Consider the following 18,257-nt stretch of genomic DNA (forward strand, 5'->3'; position numbering starts at 1 on the left):
GCATTTCATTTCATTACATTGGGGGACAATTTATTTGAGTTTGGTTCCCACCTTTTCATCTTAATTTGTGATAAATTATTACCAGGGTCAGAAATCTGCCTCAAGGCCTTCACAATCAGTTCTGCAGGCTCTGCTGCATTAAACAAGCGTCGATAAGACTGTTGCTTTAACCAATCAGATTTCGAGTTGGCAACACTACAATGCATTGTCGCGGGCGTAGGGATACGTCATTGCCTTCTCACAGGCGTAGGGATACGTCATCACTTTCACCAACTATGATTGGCTAGTGATTAGCCAGAGATACCAAACTGTATCTGGAGCGAGCTGCACAAGCAAATATATTGCTGTGTTGATTTAAAGCCATTTTCAAGACGGACTATGCCAGGAATACGACAGGACAGGCTCGACTTTCAGCATTAGCTTCGATGGCGATAGAAAAGAAGGAAGAAAGAAAGGGGGATGGATATTGTGTAGAGTTAAAAAGGATTTTTGGTGAGTAAAATATGGCTATATTCCTAAATAATATTTCAATTGTGGGCCCGGTTCTGATATCTGAAAAGCTCCAGTGTTTGTATTTAAGCTCCAGTGTGTGTATTTAATCATTAAATGCTGCTAGGATGTGGATTTTACCCCATTTTTTATGCATTGATTTATTGATTATTTTTTATGTGTCGCAGCTGAAGCTGCAGTAGAGGTTTTATAGCCATAAAATAGTTTTTGAGGGTTGGATTGATTCGTTAAAGGCGCAACGAGAAAATTCACGGACCGCCACTGTATTATTGTAACTGCTTTAAAGTTATATGACTAGAAGGCACTGTCGGCGGTTAGTCTAAAGTTCATAGTCAAAAGGTTTAAACGTCGCCGTCGAAGGCATTGAAACCCGATTCTGGTTGGATTTGACAGCAATCTCTGTAACTTGAGTTTTTAAGCAACATAATAAAACGTAAGCGAATAAGCCTTGGTCTCACTTTGTGCAGGAAATCCTCAGCCATGGTCTGGAAGCCCAAAACTTCAAATTTGCACTGCACCCTCTTGTAGGAGCACATGATGGGCTGGTGTTCTTCCCTCCAGCTCTCCTCCAGAGGCCCTCGCTGAGTCTTACTGGAGCGCCAGTGAGAGAGGTCCTGCGGAGAGCCAACGGAGGTCTCGTAAGCAAACGTGCTGAACGAATGGAAAACTGGGCCCTCCGAGGCAAGAGGAAAAAAAAAGTTTGCCCGCATGCGAGCATGACGCAGGTTGTAAAGTGTCACTGTATCCTCCAGGGACTAGGAGGTGATTATCATGGTGATTTTACTACTAGTAATGTGCGACTCTTGCTTGTTTTTGCTTGTTATCACAGCACACGTGACGGTTAAAAGAAATGAGGTAAGCTGCACTCTGAAAATAACTCTGCATTTGGCAGGGTCTATGCTTTTTGCACCTTTTTGCTCCACTCCTTTTCCTCTCATCCCCTCTCTGCCGGCCCACCTGCTTAATATTGCTTTGTCTGTTCTTCACTGAGTACAAGTGGGAAAAATGTGCTGTGCACTCAGTGGGAAGAGTCCTGTGAGTGATGCTCGTAATTATTTAGGTTAGACATATTTTATGGTTTCTTTGTATCAGTGTTTATGGTCTTCATGTTTGATCTTTGAGTGGGGGAGAACGGGGTTGTTTGTCACAGTTTTTACTTTTTACTCCATGAATACCCTTCCATCAAGATGACTCACGAGTAGTCACGATTACAAGCTTAACTGAGTGCATGCCATTGACGGCGATAGACGTGCAATTCATTTTGACCAGAAGGGCTGGCTGAGGTCTTCCGATTGCGACCATCCAAATTGTTATGGGTTAAAAAAATTAATCGACAGCTGGAAAATAGTTGGCCAGCTCGAGAATGTGAATCAAAACTCTAACTTTTGTCTAAAAAACGTATTGTGCCAAAGCGCATAGAAAAAATGGTGAAGACGTTAAATTTTTAAAATTAACCTTAAAAAAATAATTGCCTTTTAATTAAGTGCTCTGACATGCCAGAGTAATGTAGTTTTTTTTAAATTGACGCAATTCTGATCACTTCTATACTGATATTACATAACACCGCCCCTAGTGGTCGATTTATTGCAAATGTGACAACCAAACCGTGTGACCACCAACCCTGTTGACCCCTCCAGCAATAACATGAAAAAGTACTGAACTGTACTAAACCTGGAAAATGTTGCAAATCTCAAATTAATAAAGTTAATCATTGTTGTTATTTTTGTGTAAACAGGACACAACCTACCTCTGATTCTTTGTAGTTTTTATCAGGAATAGGGTCACTCAGAATATCCAGGTGATTCACATTCTCTGCAGGTGTTGGCGTGTCCATAAACACCTTTGGTAAAAAGACAAGAATGCGTGTCAGAAAAAAAAGACTCAAACATGTTGATTGGTGTGGCTGAATTAAAAAAAGAAGTGATTGCTCAAGAGCAGAGTCTGCAAAAGCCTGCTAGAGTAGAAAAAAATACTTATTTCAGACATTGACTTGGACTATGAGGAGAAGGCTGTACAGTGGTACCTCGACATACGAGCACCCCGACATACGAGCATTTCGAGATACGAGTAAAATTGAGCAAATAATTATCTCTAGATACGAGAAAAATGTCGAGATACGAGAAAGCCAGGTGGCCAAGACATGAGAGGCTGTTTATTATTTTAGCGCACTGTCTTTTTTGCTGCATCTCTTTCGTGTATAACAGATATCTACGAGCACTGGGCGGAGCGTTGATTTTTTTTCAGTGTTTTTTTTCCCGTCACTCAGCACGAATGGCGGAGCGATCGCTAATACGAGGAGTATATATTACTTCTCGTTGGCAAGTGGTCGTGCGTTATCCTATTGTGAGGACATTTGTGTGCATCATTTTCGGAATACTTTGAAGGGAATACAAAAGCAAACAGCCCATCGATAGAGAAAGTCAGGGTGGAGGCGGGGCAAATACAGCCAACCCGGCCGGTATCAAACTTAAATACAAAATCAGAATTAAGTTTAGTGGAAGGTTAGATTAAACTTATTTTTGAGTGTCTGCATCGTAATCCAAGTTCATTTAAATTTGTTCATGTTATTAAACTAGCGTGTTGCCGTGCAAAAAGCGCCCCCTCTCTCCGCCCCCCTCTCTCTGTCTGTCTCTCTCTTACCCCCCTTCGAAATCCGTATAATTTAGTACTATTAAACCCATTTTAGTAATATTAAACCACTAGTTATGTGTTACTTTGTTAATAGATGGCAATTAGAAGAAATAAAACATTTTTTTCCAATCCAATATCCCGTTTTTGGTGTTTTTTCAGAGGGTTGGAACGAATTAATTTGTTTTTAGTTAATTTCTATGGGAAACGTTCGTTCGGGTTACGAGAATATCGACATATGAGCTCAGTCCCGGAACGAATTAAGCTCGTATCTCGAGGTACCACTGTATATTAAAGAGCCAATCTGGATCAAAATAAAGGAATTGGGAGTTGTTAGACAGACGTCAATTCGGTCGATGTGGCCTTGCAATGCTGTTGCAGCAAAACTCCATTTTGACATCTCTGCCTGGATGCACATGTACAGCGTGTAATATGGTACAAAAAAACAAGACTGTAAATTGATTTTTGCCAAAGGTACAAGTTAACAAAAAAAAATAACAATAAGAAGAAAAAGAATTGGAGAAAAGATATATTTAGCCTCGAGCGAATACTGTATGTAGTACACATTTTTCAAATGAGCCCAAATCTGTTGCTGGGTCAATAGCGTAAAGTTTTGTATGAATTGCCTTAATAAACACAATTTATCCACACCTTGGTGGGACTGAATCGCTAAGAATGAATAAATATTCTGGTTATGACACACAAAAAATGCCTGAAAATAGCGATTTATTTTGTTTTATGCATTGTTCAGCAACATGTTCAATTTCAAATGATTCATAACCTTTCAAATGGGCAGCATATCCCAAAGCACTCTAAAGAGGACTTTTTAACACGTTGTAGAAAATTGTATTTCCTCAAGATTGACCGATAAAACAACAAACCCAATAGAAACAAAAATCAGGTTGTCCCATGCATTTTAGAGGCACTGCAATATGAAACTCTACCACCTATTTAACATCTGCTTTTCATATGGTTTGAAAAACAGTTCTCCCACAATACTCTGTGGACTTATAGAATGTAAAAAGTTGATATACCCAAGTTTTTGAAACAATTTCACTTTGAGCATACTCACATTGTCATTACAGCCGTTGTTATTTTCGAACCGCGTCTCAATACGGACGCTGAATTTGGGGATGAATGACACCTGAAAAGTAAAAAAAAGTCAACGGTCATAGAGGACATGAACACAACTTCATTTGTCTCAAATACAACACATGATTCAAACAGAGACTTACTGAGAATTCTGTTATACAGCAGATGAGATGTTCAATATGAAAAAACAAACAAACAAGAAAACTGTTAGGGTTATTAGTCTTACATTATTATATATTTGCTTGCAATGAAGAACGCTTTGCTTTACTTAGAATGTTAGGGTTATATTATATATTTGCTTGCAATGAAGAACGCTTTGCTTTACTTAGAATGTTAGGGTTATATTATATATTTGCTTGCAATGAAGAACACTTTGCTTCACTTAGCTTATTAGTATTAGAAAAGTACGTACATCGGCTTGCAACCGTGTAAATGCTTGCTCCTGAGTTAGCCTAAACAACAGGAAGGTCACTCCTCTTGGACAGCTGGAATATGGAGAAGATCCGGTGGACCTTCATCTGTTTTGAGAAGTAAACCTTCTATTTGTAACTCGGGTCCTTGACTATCGACTTCTCACACTGTTTTCACACCCCTCCCTTGAGAAGATCTGGTGGACCTTCATTTGTTATGAGAGCTAAAACTTCTATTGACTTCTCACTCCTATTTTCACACCCCTCCCTTGAGAGCTGAGATGTCTATTGTACCTAGGGTCCTTGATCCTTGAAGCTAATAAACAGCAAAGAGAGGCGTCTAAGGGGAGAAAGAACTTGGACTAAGACGGGTCGTTCGATTCTCTCTTGCAAGAAAACCACAGATGAGTCTCCTGTCTCTTTTATTTGTGCGTGCATTTGGGAATGCCTATTGGTGAACCTATCAAAAACGGTGTTAACATCTTACAGATGTATTAGCAGTTGTTATCGTTACCAGAGAAAAACACGATTTGTGCTTGGTGTTACTCGCACGGACATGTTAACTCAAATATGAATGAGTGGGAAAAGTAGTGTTTAATAGTGCGGTAAAAGAAAACAAACAACAACACCTGTGATGGTGAAGGGATAGAAATTCCAGGCCTTCTCGGTGACGTAGAAAAACCGCGGGGCAAACCTCTGTGCCCAGGCTGGCAGCTTACTGAAACCACACCAGAAAGAAATAGGACAAGGAGTGGAGAGAGAACACACAGAGTGAGAGGAATCTAAAAAATAAATAGTTGCCTATCTGGATTCCCTGAAGGCTGTTTAACAGAATTATATGTTTGTGTGAGTCATGTGGCAGAAAGTAGATCACATTTTTTGGGGGGCGTGTGATAACGTGGGTGTTGTATGTGTATTCGCAGATGTCGAAACAGCTTTCATGGAAACAGATATTGCACTCAGTTTTAATCCAAAGTGGAAAATTGCCCATATTCAGTAAAATGCCCAATCTATAACTTCCGGTCCAAATTATTGTATAAATGGCCTAAAAGACAATGGCAGAGTTTGTCATATAATGGAGAAAATTGGAGACAAAAACTGGACTAAATGGCAGACACAAAATAGACACCACTACCATAGTGTGCTATCATTTATTTCCAATCACATAGACAGTAATAGACTCAAGCACAGGTACATGTAATAAAGGCTATTAATAACTAGGGATGTCCTGATGTTGATAATTTGACTTCTTTTTCAAAATGTTTTGCCAATCTGATTCTGATTGGACTCATGCCAATATTTTTAAAGGAGTATAAACAATGCAACCAGTCAATGACAAATTTGTAGGTTAAAGTGAGCCCTGCTGGTACCTTTTCAAGAAATGCGGTGTTTACACATATACTATACGGTCTACACGCCGAAGGCACTGTAATATGAGCCTTCACAACCAGTCCTTCCAGTTTAAATGAAATGGATGGTTATCGTTGTCAGAGGCATCCAATGAATGAAATAAACAGAATAGTTGCCAAATTAAGGTCACTCATGGTTGGATTGGTTTATTCAATTTGTTTTTTCTTGACTCAGGATGACTAAAACTAATTTGACCTTCCCAATGTGTCTGTCTTTGCTCACGAGGGGAGAATTTCCAGGTTTTGTGAGTGAAATCATAATGTTAAGATCATATTTGTTTGTACTTTGGGACAGGGTGGTAAAATTTCAGCATGTGTGCAATTTATGGCATGTCTGGTCTAATGAGGACCTAAAGAAAATTCCTCCTCAGTGAGAAAATTTCTCAACTTCTTTTCGAGTTTATTTTAGGATTAATTGGCAGCTTTAAATGGGTGATTAGAATAAGAGTTGAGGTTGCTTAAGGTTAATGAGTTGGGTGAGATTAAGGGTGGGAAATTAATTTAGCAGATTAAAGAGAATTCTCGAGTATCACTATTATGTTTCTTAATGGCCTTGTCATTGTGAATTATTAGAAAGATATATAGTTTCTGGATTCACCTGGATTCACCTTCAAACCTTTCCCCAAAAGCTCCACAGGTATGAACATGTTGGCCCACAAAATTAAAAATAATGATCGCTGAAAGCTCCAAAAGACTAAGTTACTTTGTTATCGACAAAGGGACAACATGTTCCTGAACTATATGAGCCTCAACATGTTGCTGGCACTTGGACTTTGCATGTAGACAAGCGAAACATCACACTGGGAGGTGTTCAACTTGCTTTTACTGCACGCACTCAGTAATTCTACTTGGAACCCAGCGTGCAAAGTCAAGTCATCAAATTGTACGCAGTTTAATGTCGATCAAAAGTAAAACAGGACACAAAAGTGTTGTCAGAGTCGGACACTATTGGCCATACCTGCTGAGATAGATTCGTTTTTCTGTCATCTGTCCTGGGCCGTGCTGAGGGTGAATGTCAGGTTCGTTTTTCACCACCTCTACCCCTTCGCCACTTACACTCTGCTCGCAGCTGTGCTTGCTGATCATGTACAGCTGACCTATCCTGTACTGGAGACAGAGAAAGATGCGTGATTTACCGAGTTGAAGTCCGGGCTTCTTTAAAATGGAGTTGAGTTTACAGCATCAACTTTTCATTTTCCACCAAAACTCCAGTCCAACTTGCCTTATTTCATCAACACTTTTGATGGTTCTGCCTACAACGCTTAAAACACATTTACAATGCAATGCATCATAAAGTGAAAGTTTCAGAGGTGAACGTTTATTCGTATAGCATATCATTTTAAACCATCTGTAGTTTTGATGAAACGACACATATGTCCGGTCCACGATGAACATTCACAAGGTCGAACACAAGTAAGCACGCCAAGACAGATGAGTGAGATTTTGACGCTTCTGCAGAAGGAGAGCACGGAGGGAGAACAGAGTTACTCTGCGCAAGACTGCGGTCAATCTTTGACTGTCTCCGTTCTCCAATCTCCGACGACTCTCCTTCTGCATCAACTGTTTAATTAGGGCAAGATTGCGTGACATACAAATTCTCTATGACAAAGGACATACAAATTCTCTATGACAAAGATGCAGCAGGGCTGTGACACCGATGAAGGCTGTGACACGGATGAAAGCTATGACAAGTATTGAAACATTCTTTGTTTACTTAAGATTATTTGACAACATATTTGCCCGTTTCATCACTTTATATCACAATCAAAATCCCCCAATTTTATTTTATTTTATTGTTCGTCTCTTTTGTTCATTAGCTGCACTGTTTGTCCAGTGATAGCAAATAAAAGTGTGTCTGATATTATTGCAAAACAAAACTGGAGGTGTTGTCTTGATGCTAATAATGATACATATTGTGCTGTATGTGTAGGAGTTCACGGAGATGTGTGTAGTGTGTCTGTCTGTGTGTCTGTGCAGTTTAGCCTTTATTGATGGTCTGACACAATCAGTTACCCTTTCAACCTTTCATGAAGTTCAGGGTTGACACGTTCATTTTTCCCCCCGACGCTGCTAGCCATCCATTTTTCCTCCACTAAATATTATTTGTCATTAATAGGTCTTGTCTACTTTGATTAAAAAGGGCTTTGTTGGTAAAGTGCTATTGTAAGCAAAATGTAATTAATTTCTGATTTAGCAAGGAAGATGACTAAAGTGTGATATCTAAAAAAATTAAACAAATAAATTAGGAGATATCAAGGCATCATCCTTCACGGGTGACATTTTATCAACATTTTCCTCCAAATCAACCCTCGATATTTACTTACTTTTATTAAAAATCTGTGGTTTTTTTTGTTGACAGAATGGACAGTGTAGGTAAAGAATGTCTCACCTAAAATTTGGAAAGTTATTATCTTTCAGGAAAAACTCTGTATGATGTCAAACAGGCTTGTCTGCCTTTGGATTTTTACGAACGTAAGTGCGGAAAACAACTTGGCATTCATTTGCTTCCTGCAGCTTCAGAAAATAAAGGTGAGGATTGCTTTGCACACAGTGAGCCTGTTGTAAATTCCTGTGTAAATATTATGCAATTATGCAGCACTGGAAAAGGGAATTTTGGATTAAAGTGAGAAATGGACAAAATTAAAGAGTTAATAAAACTTGTGGACACCTATTTTCTTTATATATATATTTCATATATATACATATACACATATATACATACACACACATATATACACATATACACATATATACACATACACATATATATATATATATATATATATATATATATATATATACACACACACATATACATGAAGGCACAGAAAATGCAGAACAATGTCAAGCCTGCTGAAACATCTGAATTTCAAATATATATATATATATATATATATATATATATATATATATATATATATATATATATATATATATATATATATGGGGGGCAGGCTTGACATTGTTCTGCATTTTTTGTGCCTTCATGTTGTGTATATATATATATATATATATATATATATATATATATATATATTTGAAATTCAGATGTTTCAGCAGCCTTGACATTGTTTTGCATTTTTGTGCCTTCATGTGTAAGTGTTTCGGTTTTGCTTTTGCATGGTGATTGATAATAAGGTGTTTAGACAAGCTTTACTCTACATAGCAAAAGTTCCTTGAGGCTTTTGTTTCTCTTCAAAACACCGTCATGTAAATCAGTGCACAAATTGGACTCCCTGACTTGAGTGATTCCAGGCTGAGAAAGCACATAGGTGAATAGTGAGCATTTTCTGTCACAGTCAAGCTCAAGTGTAGTTCAAGTTGATAGCTAATACCGAAACATCAACAGTGCACCTTTTAAATTCTGAGGAAAGGATTTAAAGACTACCGCTAAGTGCCCTGATGTGACAGCGTATTAAATGAGCTGCAGTCATTCTTAGATTACCTGCAGGCCAAAGAGGATTTGCCGTAGGATAAAGCATCTTTGAGCTACACTGATACTGTGAATCCCATTTTGGACTGCAGTCATTTGTTAACAGGTTAAACAACCAGGTGGAGGGTGAGGGTGTAAGACCCAAAAAGGACATTTCTTTCAATCGGATCGACATCGCACATAAACTTAAAGGCCTTAAGAGTTTTATTTTAACTTTGGGTGTCGCTAAAACGTAAACCGGTCTAGCTTGTTTGTCCGAGAAGTGCGTTTTTTATGTATAGGAGGAAAAGGTCAGATGCGATAGATGTTATGTAAACGCAGTCTTATCATACATGCTGGACAATTGTTTTCCGTCAGCATTGCCAAAAAAAAGCATCAGATTACGACGATTTACCAGTGAATGTCATGATACTCACATTGAAGCTGCTGCCAACCACCGCTCACCTACTGGCAGTCACATGGAAACTTGTTGATGTCAAACAACACCTAGCAAGCCTTCCCTCTTAGCCCTTTACAAGGCGCTCTTTGACTAATTGGTATAGTAATTAGTCTCGATAATTGGTATCAGTGCTGGATAGGGCTAATTTAGTTTAGCAGAGTATTAGATTTAGTCAAAATTTAATCCGATCCGTTTTTCACGTTTTCTTTGGCACTGTCACGCATTTCGGCTACTGCAAAACAAACCACAAAGAAACCATTAATAGTCTAAAAATATAAGTACCGACAAAACCCGATTGAAAAACAGAGTGCAAGTAAAAAAATGCACTAGGACATCCTTATATAATCATATTCAAATGTTATTAGTACTAATGGTACTAATCCTTTCTATTACCGCTTTCCAACAGAAAGGGGTATTTATTCAAATTGCACTACTTCTGTTAAATGTTACTTCCAATGAGATACACAATCTGTGTCCAAATTAAAAAAAATATATATCATTAGGTGAGGGGGAACCATGAATGTGTTTAAATTACTTTTGTGTTTTACATGAAAGCGAGTGACAAGGGAAACCCTAGACTGGTCGCCAGCCAAAACATGGCACAACAGAAAGGGCAATAACTCACAATTTCACAATGAAAGCCAATTTAATTCTTTAGTGAATGTAGGCACAACCAGTAATTTACATATTACTGAATTTGAAAGAGAGTTAAAATAAATCTGCAAAAAAAACCAGAAACATCAAAATTTGAAACTAAAAACTGTAATTGAAATGATGTGATTGGTGTTCTAGGTCTAAAGAAAGGGTGTCAGACTCGGGTTGGTTCGCGGGCCGCATTAACGTCAATTTGATTTTATGTGGGCCGGACCATTTTAGATATAATCATTAGATATTTTTTTAATAAATGGATTAAAAGAGCTGGATCAAAAGAATATTCCGTTTTTATAGATCTAAAACAATGTTTATTTGAGCTTTTTTTTTCTTAGTGAGAAAAAATCTCTTTTAATCATTATGTTCCACATTAAAGTGTAAAATAGAAAATATTTTTATACATTTTTAGATTTTATAAAATGATTTTTGAACTAAAAACACAAAGAAAAAATGGTATAATATTTAGATTTTTTTTATAAATGGATTAAAAGAACTGGATTAAAAACCCTGAATATTCCGTTTTTTATAGATCGAAAACAATGTTTATTTTAGCTTTTTTTATATATATTTTTAGATTATACAAAATGATTTTTGAACTAAAAACAGAAAAATTGATTAAAAAATTGCAATTATTGATTTAAAATGGGGAAAATCAGGGAATCTAATATACATTTATATATATATCATTCTAATTTGATCCTAAAACAGAAAGTTGGCACTCATGATTTACTTTCCCGGGCCACACAAAATGATGCGGTGGGCCAGATTTGGCCCCCGGGTCACCACTTTGACACCTGTGGTCTAAAGGATTCAAGATAAACGAAGTACACGTGCTTATCCATGATTGATTTCAAACTTGTAGACTTTTTGGCCCGTGTCTCAACCCTGTAGAGTTCCCTGGAAATGACCCAAGTACTTTTTACATAATTCGGCCAACTAACACAGTTCCGAGAACCTATTGAGCAGAGATGATAAAAACCGGTGTTGAAAAGGGAGTGGGTAAGACAAACACTTACCTCATCCACAGTTAGTGGCATACATATGCGGTACTCTTTCATCAACATTCTGTCCTTGTAGTTTCTCCGTCTTGCATACAGATAAGCTCGGGCACTGCGCTGACCCTTTTGGACCCGCTTGTCGTTGCGATTGTCAGAGTTTTGGCTCAGTCCTTGTAAACCTTCATTGAATTGGACTTTTAAGTGTTGTTCGTGGCGGTGTCTTCCTTGTCACAGAGAGCCAATTGTGGTAAATAACCAACTCTACCTGTTCCACTCCTCTCAGACTCTGTGTTTTGTCTATGTTGTCCACAGTTTCCACATGTGGTCTTGCAGTCTCCTCCCACTCCAACCTTTGCTCCAGCCCCTTGGATTCACATTCCGTCGCTTGCCCTACTCTTATCTTTTTCTCTCTTCTTCCCTCCCCCACAACTGCACTAGCTGCTCACCTGTGTCTCCTCCCATTTTCTCCAGGTTTGCCACCCGTCCTTTCTTTGTTCCTGTTTGACTGCCTCACAAGAAATCTGTTGGCGTTATGCAATATCTATGACAAGGGTGTCAACGTCAACTTGATTTCACGTGAGCCGGACTATTTTAGATATAATATTTAGATTTTTTTAATAAATGGATTAAAAGAACTGCATTAAAAGCCCTGATTATTCAGTTTTTTATAGATCTAAATGTTTATTTTAGCTTTTTTTATATATTTGTAGATTTTACAAAATGATTTTTGAACTAAAAACAGAAAAAATATATTTAAAAAATACAATTATTGATTAAAAGGGGGAAAATCAGGAAATTTAATATACATCTATACTCTTCGTTTTAATTTGATCCTAAAACAGAAAGTCGGCACTCATGATTTACTTTCCCGGGCCACACAAAATGATGCGGCGGGCCAGATTTGGCCCCCGGGCCGCCACTTTCACACGTGATCTTTGATATGCAGCTAGCTTCAGGTCCAAGGCTGTTTGTGGTCACTCAGAAGACAACTTCAACAACGAGATGACATTTTTCCACACTCATAGAATTTCATCTCACCAATGACGCAAAAAAGGAAGAATTTAGAATTTTTTCTTCCAGGTTTGCCCTGAGATGGAAGAGCTGTCGGCGCTTACCAGGCCGGAAACCGAGTCGAGGGGTTCTACTCTGCTACTGTTGTCTTCAGCTCCAGACTACTAAAGAACTGTGCGGATAAGCTTGGAAGAGTGACTCTGCATATTCTCTACCTCGGTCCCAGTCTGCAGAAGTTCCTCATCTTGTGGAAGACTTTCTCTGTGTGGTTCCAGTTTTTGTCCAACTTTACGTCTTTTTGAGTCTGTATCCGTTTTTGCTACCGCAACCAATATGGCGCCGTTCAAGTGGCAGCCGGAGGCGGTAGCTCCGTCCACTCTTGCACGTTTTGTGTTTTTGCTGCTTTTCTGTCTTAATGATTTGATTTGGTGATTGTTAATGATCCCATTTACTTTGATTTGCTTTGTACTTTGTGCTTTTGCTTTGTTGTTCTGCGGCCTTTGCGACTGTACTATCCAACTTATAACTATGCTATGCTTAAAACTATCATTTTCCTGTATCTGCATTGTCGCCCTCTTGCTACTGTCACAATGAAATTAAATGATGCTACTTGACTTACATGTGGATCCAGCCTTCATCATCGTCTTATGTTTGATCATACAATCGTTCATCTTGGTCCTCAAAAGGCTTTCCTGCCACAAGGGGATAAATTGGGTTGGCCCAGTGGATTAAATATTACCAGGACCATGAGAACCTTCATTAAACGCAGCACCAGGATCGCTTACATTCTATTACTTTGTGACCTTGAGACGGATTACTTGTTCAGACCGAGGAATCTGCAGCGTTATCATTTTTTTGCCCGTCCTTGAGTGCCTCTCCACTTTACCTTTACTTTGACTCAATGTGTCAAACATCTTTAGAAGCCTTCCCGTTAAAACCACAGCGGTTTTGCTAGAGCTGCTCAACCAACAGTTGGCTTTGGATTTTCACTCTCTTGGTGGGATGTCTGTTATTGTTTGTCAGTGTCTTGAGACGGGGTCAACGTCGCCAAGCTCACCAGGCATCTTTGCTTTTTATAAAAAGGGTTGTGAAAACCAATTCCTGAGGGGCTTTGCACCTACTGTATCTTATCAGATCAGTGTTTGGAGAGGGGAAGCCACTCTGGAGCCCCCGATGTGCGTGTTGCTCATCTCTATAGACACGGCAACACGGCAAACACTCACTCCTGACAAGGCATGCGTCAGCACAATTTAAAGGATAAATGCTGATGGTCCAGATGCGTATTCAACAGTTGATCGAGGCATTGATCACTGCAATAGATTTCTTTTTAATTGTGCTGTCTGTGCTGTTTGGATGACATTGTAACCGAGGCGAAGAAAACTACCGAGCTCTCAGATGACTGATCCTGCAATAATGAATGTGATCAGATAATTGGATTTGTGATTGGTAATGGTTACTAATTGTAGCCAAGGTTCAAGTCAGGGATGAAAGTAATTATGGATAAAGCAATCAATGTTTTAACACAACCACAGAAATTTGAGGATGCTAGTATATACTTATCAGGCTGTAGACTTTCCTTTTTTTGACAAAATTAAAGTTATACAGTGGTACCTCTACATACGAGTAGCTCTACCTACGAGATGCTCGAGATACGAGGAAAATTTCCAGCAAATAATTCACTCTAGATACGAGAAAAATTTCAAGATGCGAGAAAGCCAGGTGGCCATGACATGAGGCTGTTTATCATTGTAGTGCACTGTCTTTTTTTGCCTCATCTCTTTCGTGTATAACAGATCTACAAGCACTGAATGATTTCTTCACACGAGTTTTTCCTACACATGGACAAGAAAACGCACAACGCGCATGCGCGGGCAAAAAGAGGGCTTTCTGGGTAATGAAGTATACTCGTGCACACAACACTGATTGCCAATGGCACCCTTTCTCAGAATAAAACTTAATTACCCACAATCAATACGAGGGTAGGCTGAGCTGTTGCATTTTTTCAGTTCTGTTTTTCCTTCCTTAGCCTGTTAGCTCCCGCAATCGCTCATTTAAGACTACTTCTCGTTGGCAAGTGGTCGTGCGTTATCCTATTGTGAGGACATTTGTGTGCATCATTTTTGGAATATTTTGAAGGGAATACAACAGCAAACAGCCCATCGATAGCGAACGTGAGGGTGGAGGCGTGGCAAACAGCTAAAAGAAGGTAAAAAAAATTAAAACAAAATTTGAATTCAGTTTTGTGTAAAGTTACATTAAAAGTATATTTGAGTGTGTCTGTATATATTAATCCAAGTTAATTTAAATTTGTTTGTTCGGTTAGGAGTGCGTTGCCGTGGATAAAGTGATTGCAGAGAGACTTTAAATCGTCCATTGGTATTAATGTGAGTGCAGCATAGCTGATAGTGTAAGTGTAAATGTTAGATATGCATATTAAAAGTATTCCAAATAAAATACTGATGTTGTGCGATTTACATTCACATATAGAAAAAAAATTCTTCATCTTGGTCTTTGTTATATCGTACCGTCCTGAGGATTTTGACCAGGCACAGTATCTTTCATGTTGCCACAGTGGTATATTATGAGTATTCTTTTGCTAATTATGCGAAACACACTGTTTTCTTCCCCCCGCTGCTCGCACATGTTGAGTAGTAACAAGAGCAATCTCACCAACCAATGTGAGTAGAGAACAGCCGGCTGTAGTGAATCCAATGTGATTAAAGTGCATTCAACCTTACAAGACATATTACAATGGGCTGTGATCGGTCAACATGTCTATATTGTAATAAGTGTAACTCATCACATTTCTTTTGTAGTTTTAATCAGCAAAGTTTACATTTTATTTAATCATGACTCTAACCTCTTAATTGGTATTTTAAGATCATATGCAACACTAAACAGCGTTCGTTTTGTCCTTACAAAAAAGCTCATTATGCACAAAGTTCTACAGGATCTAATATAATGTATAAGGGCATCACTCCTTAGATTACATGTGTCAAAGTAAAATCTAAAAATATATTAAAAAAGCTAAAATAAACATTGTTTTAGATCTATAAAAAACTGAATATTCAGGGCTTTTAATCCAGTTCTTTTAATCTATTTATAAAAAAAACAATCAAAATATGATATCTAAAATGGTCCGGCCCACATGAAATCAAGTCGACGTTAACGCGGCCCGGGAACCAACCCGAGTCTGACACCCCTGCCTTAGTTAGCAAATATGGTTCCCCGTCGAGTAAAGGGCTACCCGAACCATTTATCGTGGCAAACTTCTTGTAAGTGCACTCAATGTGAGTTGAGATTTAAATAAGACAGATAGCTTCGATCAAATCTCGCTAATAGATGGTTTAATTACTTCCTTCGGCAAGCGTCCACGTGTTGGACTTCTGACTACTGAGTGAAGTCTTTTATTAACGTCTTGAGGTGAGCGCTGTCCTTTTGCATCTGCTTCTGCCCGACAAGCAAGCACACTTGATGAGATTGGTGGGGACTTCATCACCGTGCTTAACCTTTTCACATCCCCGCCAATGAAAAATGAATGGGCGTACTTAAAAACACTGGCCCAGCACTTTTTGACCTCCACGTTTTGTGCCGTGTTTCTGTTCATGCGCTTGTGCATGTTCATTTCATTGATGGCAAGGAGAGATGCTGATCAGTATTAAGTTGAAAGAAGGAAAAAGCAGATCATTAACCATTGGGCTGGCTGCCATTGCTGCATTACCGGCTCTCCAATCTGGAGGCGTGTTCACAAGCCAAGGTCAAAGGTTTGGTGGCGTCCCATCCCACCATATGAAGGATGGACCCCACCCGCCACCACTCGTGGTGGGCAGGAGGAGGGGAGTGGGGACATGGAAGTAGACACTGCAGGTTTTTTTTGTCTCAGGCAAAGGTGGAGGGTAAGGCTTTGATGGTGAGACACAATGATCAATTCAGCAGTTTCTGAAGCCAGAATGCAACTGAGTTGCTTTTTGGAGGGTACCATATTTTCACGACTATAAGGCGCACATAAAAGTCTTACATTTTCTCCAAAATAGACAGGGCGCCTTATAATCCAGTGCACTTTCTATATGGACCAAAACTAAAATTGTTATCACGATAAAATAAAATAAATCAGTGGATAGGGTACACCATCCTCTACAGCTCTCACAACTACGGCAAGCAGCCCCTGACTCTACTATTTTCCCGTAGAAAAAGTACTGCGCAGTGACTGCTGGGATATATAGTTATTTTGTCAATACACCCAATGGATTGTGGCCTGGACATCAACATCAACACAGCTTTACGAAGCATGGAAGGGAGCGTTGGAATAGTTACGCGAACTACTAGCTAGCTACTATTTGCGAATGAATTGTGGCCGCCTGGACGAACGTATAAAACTCAGCGTTTTCGATGACTCATTTGGACAATTGTTCAATTCGGACACAGAAAATGAGGACTTTGATGGACTTGTGGGTGATGATGACGCGAGTACATTGTAAAATGGCTAAATGAAGTACAACCGAACTCAGTTTTGCTTCGGTTGCCTTTTTAAAAACATGTTTTTAGCGTGTGTCCGTATGTTTAAGCTGGTGTATGTTTTGCCATGCCTGGCTGTGTCTATAAGATCGGTGCGTCCTTTGTGTGTGTAAAATACAGAAATAGCACTCATTGCTGAAACCGCGGCTAAAAATATGATGCGCCGTATAGTCGTGAAAATACGGTAATCATTTACCTGATTAATTTGATTATACTGTCGGGCATTTGTTTTTCGAAAAACGCACTGCGATTGATTGGCAACCGGTCCAATGTGTAGTCTTTTGCCCAAATGTCTCTTTTCCAGCGACACTTTTCTACAGGCAAGGACATTCTCATTCAGGAAAGATGTTACAAAGGTTCCAGGATTAATTATTGAGCATGAAATTCATGTTTCAGTCAACAATCCAAGTTGGCTCGGTCATGGCACCCGCAGCGTCACCACGAATGCCTTTGTTAGACTTGACTAGTCAGACAAGCTGAATGTCTGGGATCTTTGTTTTGGTGTAGACATCACTAGATTTTAAGGTCAGTCTGGCAAAAGGAAAGAGAAAAGTCAAGAGTGAAAGAGAAAGCAAAAACAAAAAAAACATCGAGTTCTCTTTTGAAAAGAGTGACAGAAGGCATAAAAGGCGGAAAGACATAAGAAGAAACCGTTTGTTGTGTTCACGTCTCAACATGTTTTGATGTGTGTTTTGTAAGAGAAGTGAAGTGCGGAGTAGGGTTGCGCCGGGGGTCTTCAAATGCATGCTTGCGAGACCGGCTCCTCTGTGGTAAAACGTGAGATTAGCTGTAATCTCCTTGCAGTTGCGATTCAAGATCCTGCTAAGACATTGATCAGACTGCTTCCTTAATTGATACCACTGGAGGGTCTTCCCCCTATGGGGGATTCTGTGTGCTTTTTCCCCCTTTGCATGTGAATCCATGTGTGATTTCTTTTTTTTTAATGCCTCTTAGAAGCGAATCCCCATCCCGATGGTTGGGATGAAACAGAGTGCTCACTTATCCTTATCTAATCCCACTCTCCTGTTGTGTATTCCCAGGGGAAACATTGAGACAGCAAGATGAGGGGCGGCCATTGTTCAGCTGTTACTGGATCCAGTCAGCGATTTTTGCCAACATAATCACACAGAGTATTTTACAGAATATACGTCACTGTAGAGC

General features: G+C 39.1%; 1 protein-coding gene across 1 annotated transcript in view; it reads right to left on the reverse strand.

The window, feature by feature from the left end:
• The window catches only part of pitpnc1b (phosphatidylinositol transfer protein cytoplasmic 1b), an 18,150-nt gene extending 6,272 nt beyond the window's left edge, over positions 1-11,878 (reverse strand). The window contains exons 1-7 of the mRNA XM_077599637.1: positions 11,589-11,878; positions 7,008-7,156; positions 5,270-5,358; positions 4,374-4,381; positions 4,211-4,282; positions 2,258-2,350; positions 969-1,124 (exon numbers count right to left, since the gene is read on the reverse strand). Of these exons, the coding sequence (XP_077455763.1) occupies positions 969-1,124; positions 2,258-2,350; positions 4,211-4,282; positions 4,374-4,381; positions 5,270-5,358; positions 7,008-7,156; positions 11,589-11,636 (615 nt within the window). The 5' untranslated portion in view covers positions 11,637-11,878. The remainder of the gene's footprint in view (positions 1-968; positions 1,125-2,257; positions 2,351-4,210; positions 4,283-4,373; positions 4,382-5,269; positions 5,359-7,007; positions 7,157-11,588) is intronic.
• Positions 11,879-18,257: the final 6,379 nt, after the last annotated feature.

This window comes from Stigmatopora argus, chromosome 4 (assembly GCF_051989625.1).
Source record: "Stigmatopora argus isolate UIUO_Sarg chromosome 4, RoL_Sarg_1.0, whole genome shotgun sequence".
Lineage (NCBI taxonomy): Eukaryota > Metazoa > Chordata > Actinopteri > Syngnathiformes > Syngnathidae > Stigmatopora > Stigmatopora argus.